This window comes from Triticum dicoccoides, chromosome 7A (assembly GCF_002162155.2).
Source record: "Triticum dicoccoides isolate Atlit2015 ecotype Zavitan chromosome 7A, WEW_v2.0, whole genome shotgun sequence".
NCBI classification, from domain to species: domain Eukaryota; kingdom Viridiplantae; phylum Streptophyta; class Magnoliopsida; order Poales; family Poaceae; genus Triticum; species Triticum dicoccoides.
The window spans coordinates 303,970,115-303,977,282 of NC_041392.1; the positions used below are offsets into that span (position 1 = coordinate 303,970,115).

At 46.8% G+C, this 7,168-nt stretch overlaps 1 protein-coding gene across 1 annotated transcript; it reads left to right on the top strand.

Annotated features, from left to right (window-relative positions):
* Positions 1 to 568: 568 nt before the first annotated feature.
* Positions 569 to 2,894, top strand: LOC119328467 (60S ribosomal protein L10a-like). Its single transcript, XM_037601448.1, has 6 exons — positions 569 to 686; positions 828 to 856; positions 1,395 to 1,614; positions 1,870 to 2,035; positions 2,334 to 2,539; positions 2,651 to 2,894. Exons 2-6 carry the CDS (start codon positions 852 to 854, stop codon positions 2,702 to 2,704), a joined length of 651 nt encoding a protein of 216 aa, XP_037457345.1. The 5' UTR covers positions 569 to 686; positions 828 to 851; the 3' UTR covers positions 2,705 to 2,894.
* Positions 2,895 to 7,168: the final 4,274 nt, after the last annotated feature.

Consider the following 7,168-nt stretch of genomic DNA (forward strand, 5'->3'; position numbering starts at 1 on the left):
ACCAGACAAAAAAACAGCCTAGAAAACTGGATGGAGATAACATGGGCGACAGTCCAGTGACAACCTAGGGAGGAAGTGGGCTCCTTGCACCTACTGCCCTGTAATTGGCGTGTGAGGGCAATTGCAACAGGGTTCGCCAAAACGGGCATCACCAAATATTTCCATGAACAGTCAAGCAGGCGTCGACATCCAGCTATATATTCACCTAATGTATGCTCCTTGTCCAATGGAGAGAGAAGAGAGAAAGGAGGGAGAGGAAAAATGAGTGTGATGAGGTCCAAAGCTAAGTTGACGTGTCCACGACGTGTTCAAACTCCCTCAAACCTTCCCTATGCTTGACTTTCCTAAGATTGTACCTATGGGAACCATCAAATATATCATCAAATGGTCAAAAGTGACATTTAAAGGTGATTTGATGATCCGCGTTGAAGTTGCCCTTAAGCGCCAAATAGGATTCGGCCATTCGGAAAAGAATTGTCATATACCAGCTCGGTTTCCGGACCGGCCCATAGGTATAGACAGCCGAAACGGCCCAGAACGCGTGCAATCCATCCGAGGCGCTAGGGTTTTCGCGTGCCCTGCCATCGCTTCGCGGCGCCGAACATATAAGAGGAGCCTCCGTGCCCGTCCGCGTCCTCTTCGTTACTCCCACTCTCTGGACCGCCGCCGCCGCCTCGCCAAAATCCGTAAGTTCTCCGGCGTACACCACATCCTACCTCTTGCCCTCAATTCGTATACTTTCCCTTTCCGATCCCCCGCGCTTGATTTGTTCAGTTTCCCGCTAGATCCCTCTTAATCTCAATGTTCTCGTGTTTTCGCTCCTGCAGGGCGTCAACTGATCGGCGGCAGCCATGAGGTACTTCCTAGCCTCCTTCCGTCGATTCACATCTCATCTAGTTTGTTTTCACGACTGTGTCCAGCGCCATAAAATTGTCCCTTGCTCTCTGCAGTTTTGTTATCGAACACTGTAAATTACTTCGGATATATGTCATTTGCATGTCAGTGTGCTGTTGGATATTCATGGAGTCAAGTTAAATATCTGTTCCAGAGAGAGTTGTACGTTAAAGATGCGAGCTAGTGATTCACTAGCTCTATGGTTTGACTTCAGATCTTATGCGCGCGTAGTGATTCAATTGTTTCTTAAGTGGTTAAGATATTGTGTGAGAGAGATTGATTTATTGTAGTCATCTACAAGTCGAAATTGCTTAAGATGTTGTGCGAAAGAGATTGATTAAATGTAGTTCTTCACAAGATTAACTTGCAAAAACTTGTGGTATATTCTAATGTTGCCCATGTTTTCTGCTTCCTTCAAGCTACATCATTCTAGAACTGCCTGACTCAATTGCCAGGTTTGTTCTTACAACATCAAGATTTTGACTCTGTGCCCATTGCAGTAAGCTCCAAAGTGACGCTGTTAAGGATGCCATCACCCAGATTGTTGGGGAGGCGAGAGAAAAGAAGCGCAAGTTCACTGAGACTGTGGAGCTTCAGATCGGTCTCAAAAACTACGACCCACAAAAGGACAAACGTTTCAGCGGCTCAGTGAAGCTGCCCCATATCCCCCGCCCAAAGATGAGGGTGTGCATGCTTGGTGATGCCCAGCATGTCGACCAGGTAACGATTCTCCTTGATATATGTGTGCAAGTTTTGTATTAACTCAACTATGGCATCTTTTGAAATGCTTATGTTTTGACAGTGATTGTGCCTTGAATGTATCAATTACGTTAGTGACATTTCTTTAACCTAAGAACTACCATACTTTCTCATATGATAATATGGCATGAAAATTGAATTGAATCATTTTTTAGTCTGCCTACTACCGTACTAGCATGTGTTCTCATATTATAATCTGTCTTGGATTGTGTACAGGCTGAGAAAATGGGACTTGACTACATGGATGTTGAAAGTCTCAAGAAGATGAACAAGAACAAGAAGCTTGTTAAGAAGCTAGCCAAGAAGTACCATGCTTTCTTGGCATCAGAGGCCATAATCAAGCAGATCCCTCGTCTCCTTGGCCCTGGTCTTAACAAGGCAGGCAAGTTATCCATCTCGTTTGATGCTATTACTGTTTACATTAAGTCTTAATCTGGTTGTATATGCCTCATTGCATCTTCTGATTGGTTTCATTTGTTGCTATTTGCATTGTGAGCCTTTGGCATTGTGCAGAAAAAGCAATTAGACTATTTTCGTTGCCTAGATATTTTATGTTGTTGCTCTAGAGCGCATATTGCTATGTTCTCTCTGAGAGCTGTCTGCTAGTGTTAGTGCTATTAATACCATGCAACAGCAGCTATTATATCTTTTCTAATCCAATCATGCTGATGCCTCTGCAGGCAAGTTTCCCACTCTGGTTAGTCACCAGGAATCTCTTGAAGCCAAGGTCAACGAGACAAAAGCTACAGTCAAGTTCCAGCTAAAGAAGGTTCTTTGCATGGGTGTTGCTGTGGGCAACTTGTCGATGGACGAGAAGCAGATCCAACAAAACATCCAAATGAGTGTCAACTTCCTTGTGTCCCTCCTGAAGAAGAATTGGCAGAATGTGAGTCATCCTCTGGATTCTCCTTTCAACTATGTGTCTTATGTTTCTGGTTGTTTAACTTGCATGACATTGCATCGTACAGTCTGATTTTATATGATTTGTGTTCCCCAGGTGAGGTGCCTGTACGTGAAGAGCACCATGGGGAAGCGTGTACGGGTGTTCTAAGTGTGTGCGCTCCAGTGAAGTTGATAAGATACCGGGCTTTCCTGCCGACCCCTGCTTGTCTTTGGATTAGATCTGTTTCACTGATACCAATTTTGTGTTTGCCTAAGCGAATATCAACAAGTATTTAATCGTACTAGTCTTATCTTGAACAGAAATCATGGGAGCAATGGAACTGCATTTTCTGTTATGATTCTGCGTTGTGCCTGTTATCAGAGATCTATATGCGATCTTGATTGTCATCTGAATGTAGTTTTTACTTGAAATGTTTCCTATAAGTGTGTTTAAATTGGTGACTTATTTGGTTAGCCTAGCAAATCTCAGGAAAATAGAAGTTTGTTATCTGTAAAACTGGAGAAGTGGGATTTTGGAAAAACGACCAAGGGCTGTCACCCTAGCTTTTCTCATAAGCCACATTCATATTCATTGGGGGCTTCTAAACTAATTATAGAAAAACTAATTTAGAAATCTTAAAAAAATTAAGAGCCAGCTTATTTTTTAAGCTGGGGAGAGGCAGCTTATTTTTTAAGCCGCTCAAAAGAACTGCCCCTAATAGTCAGTACTTTTGGATTTCTTATAAGTGCTTTTATATTTCCTATAAGTGCTTTTGGATTTTCAGTGATCGGTTGATGTGGTTCAGCTTCTTGAGAATCCAAGCCAAATAGTCAGACCTTATACTCCCTCCGTACTACTAGTCACAGAAATGGATGTATCTAGAACTAAAATATATCTAGATACATCCATACCTGCGACAAGTTATTCGGAACGGAGGGAATACAATGCAAGCAAGGCGTTAGGAGAGATGCTTAGTAAAATTAGATTTACTTAGTTGACTTCGGATTAAGCGATCATCGATCGATGTGGATCAAAGCGACGTGTATTCATGTCATGCTGGTCATCAATGGTCTCATGTTCCTGGTCAATCTGGTTCATCCGGCTCGTGCAGAACGTTTGGTTTGCTTGGGCTGTATTTGTGTTGGAACTTAAAGCAGTAGGGAACGACTGAATTGACCCTTTTGACGAGCCAGGCTTGCTATGACCTAACTTTGACTGGGTGGCTCATAAGCCCCCTTCTCGAGTCACATCTCATGCCCATTCACACCAAAGTCTCTCCGCTCTCACTCACTGCTCCTTTGGTCTCTTTGATGGCAGACCCGCAGCCGCGCCGCCCCCACCCCCAACCTTGTTGGCAACACGGTGGCTGACCTTGCATCTAGAGGCATTGATCTCATGGCGGCAATTTGGGCGTCCTCCTGCTTATGCATGAGGCTGCAGGCCCACCGCGTGCTTCGACTCCAGTTTTGCACTTATCGTCTTGGGTTAAGCTCGTCGGTTGCACCAATGACAGCCATGGTCGGAAGTTTTATTACTCCCGTTCAAGGGTTTTCTCTATGTGTCACCAGAAGCAGGGAGTAGCGGCGGCGACCCTTAGATTTGTCGGGTTATCCTTGTTGGCCGGACCCCTGTTCCTGCCAGGGGTTGCTCCGTGGTCGGCTTACCCTTCGCCGCCAACCGCTCCGGTAAGTGATTTGTTTCCCGTGCTCATGATTGTAATTAGGATTTTTGCTTAGTGCTGACTAGGTTAGACGATCTGATTCGATTCGATTTAAATCCAATCGATTGCGGTTGAATAACAATAATGCTAGATGGCAACTGCAAGACTGGTGTTGTTAGTGTTGGTCTTGCTACATCATAATTTTAGATTGCTACTGCTTAAGGTGTTGATGCTAGATTGCTACTGCTTAGGATGTTCATGCTAGATTGATGTTGTAGGTGGTATTTGGTGTAATGAAAATGGTAGATTGATGTTGTTGGTGCCGTTCTTGGTTCATTGACAACGGTAGATTGATGTTGCCCTTAGTTCATTGACAATGGTGGATTGATGATGTTGGTGTTGTTCTTGTAGATTGGTAGTTAGGGTGTGTGCATGATCATACTACGTGCTTGCATGATCATAGTAGGACAATGCATGTGCATGCTACAAATAGTAGTAGGACACATTTGAATCCATTTAGGGGGTTCTGATCACAACACTGATCATTTGCAACTGCCACTGATCATTGGCAGTTGCACTTGGGTAGTACTGATCAGATCATAGCACTGATCATTTGCAACTGCCGCTGATAATTGGTAGTTGCACTTGGGTAGTACTATGATCATTTGCAACTGCCAATGCTCAGTGGCAGTTGCAAATGATCATGCTCTCTTTATTACTCTCGTCCACTTACCCGGCAAAGGTCGTGAAGACGGAGTGGGACACCACCGGTAGAGGGGTGCAGGTTGTCGCTAGCGCCCAAGATGCCGAGGACATCATCCCGATGAACCACTAGCTAAAGAGCGTAATGTGCCGAGCAGGATCGCCGCCATGAGCCAGCCGATGGGCATTGAATGCATGCCTAGGATCAGCCACGAGGAGGGGGCATGGGAGCCGCTAAGGTTCTACGTGCAAATCAAGGACGAGGAAGATATCACCATGCTTGTCATCCTATCGACCTTCAGGGTGGTGATGAAGTATGGCTAGTCCTCAAGCCTCCTTATGTCATGAGGCTCTCAACTAACAAGTGGTGTGAGTTCTCGGTGCAGGTCCAAAACTTTCATGAGTAGCTAGTCCTCGGGAGGGGCTGGCAATACTTCTGTCACCATCAAAGGATCGCCCCGAAGACATCCTTGTCGTGCGACTCTCCGGGTTCGGCTTCAAGGTACAGATCTACAACGCCTGCAACTCGATCATGTGCAGGGTCAGGTTCCAGAAGCACTGCTTCCAGGGTGACATCGAGCATGCCCTCTAGTTAGTTAGTCTATCATCTGAAGTTGGTTCGGTCGTCTAAAATTTTGCTGTGAACTATATATTTTGCCCACAGATAAGCACCATGGGGTTGTGCAGGGGGATGGCCCTACAGTCTTAAACTTATGTTCCTAGGTATTATGCATTGTTTAATAGTTGTTATTCTTATGTGATGTGTTGTTAATTGTGTTGTGTTGTTCTTATGTGTCATGGTAGAACACGATCACCTATGGGGCCATCAGCCCCTTGTGGTTTGGCAAGGGGGAAGGGCACATTGCGCAAAGAGCGGAGACCATGGAGCAGACCCATGTCCGGGCCATTGTGAAGCGTAAAATCCTACTCTTGCTTTGGTGGATTGGATGGAGGACCGTGACAAACACGCAACACTCAAGCCCGGCAGGGTCGCCTCGGGGAGGGTAGCTACGCGCGTAAGAGTGTACAAGGGTCTGAATCCTATTTTAGGTTGCCATGGCCCTCCTTTTATAGGCTAAGGAGTTACCATAGTGGCAAATCAGTCATTATCTACTGATTAGATAGCCAACAGTGCTATCATACCTAACTCTGGCTGTTAGGACAAAGTGCATTAAATGCACTGCTAGGTGTCACGTGAGGATGCAGCCCGACAAGCCCGCCGTGCCGCTTAACCACCTTCTTGTCTGTCTGCATGACACGCCTATGGACGGGTGTCACACAGGTGGAAACTCCCTTCCAAATGGCTGCCACCTGTCAAATGACAGCCACTTAATCACTTGGGGGCTCGACACCGCACTGATAAGTGACTTGCATCGCTGTGCGATGGAGCGGTTGAGTCTTGGCAGGGAGGTCCGCCCTTGGAGGCCCCGGCAAGCCCGCGGAGAGATCTTGTGACTTGTTCTTGATGTGGCCTCGACCTGGCCGGGCTCGCCTGCCCGATAAGGGAGGTTTTTCCTTAGTGATATCTTGTTCCTTTGGCTTGTCTTGGTCTTCTTGATCCGCCCTTTGATCCCTCAAAGAGCTATCTCTCTGGCTTGGTTTTTGTCTTGGATGCTTGGTGTCGTTGTAACTTTGCCCTTGTGCCTGTGTACAGTCTAGGCAACATACGCAAAGGTTTGTTGCACCAACAGGAGCCCCCGGGCCTGGCCCGAACATGTTGCCGAGCATGGTTGGGGCAGGCCCGATCAGGTACATAGGCAGAGGGCCTGCGATAGCTCTCTTCTTGATATTTTCCTTTCTTCTTCATTAACCCGTGCTTCAGTCAGTTTTCTGTTTTCCCATGCGTTTCTTGACGCCGGACACGGTGGGGCCGCCTCTGTAGTGGCCCATGAATGACTTTTGTTCACGTGGAGGTAACTGCCATTTCACTCTTCCCACTACACTCGCCTTTTTCTGCCACGTATGTCACATGCATTGCAGGGTAGGTGACGGATGGCGCGGGAAGGAGCGTTGCGGTAGGAACCCGATCGCCTCGGATTGGCGCAAGAGGGCAGTCGATGAGCTCGGTCGCTGCTAGTGGCTTGGATGAGTTGAATTTGAAGGAGCTCTTTGGGAGCGGGTGGAGAAGCAGCCCCCGACCCTAGCTCACCTATAAAAGGGAGTATGAGGGGGAGCAGAGGCATCCGTCCACACATCTCCTCTTTCTTCTTCCTTGCTTCCTTGCTCTCCATGCCGAGTGGGAGGGTTTAGGCCAGGTCCCGGGCCTCAGC

Coding starts and splice junctions, on each gene's coding strand:
- LOC119328467 (XM_037601448.1), top strand. Junction 2,036..2,333: donor CCCTGGTCTTAACAAGGCAG/GCAAGTTATCCA, acceptor ATGCCTCTGCAG/GCAAGTTTCCCACTCTGGTT. Junction 2,540..2,650: donor TGAAGAAGAATTGGCAGAAT/GTGAGTCATCCT, acceptor TGTGTTCCCCAG/GTGAGGTGCCTGTACGTGAA.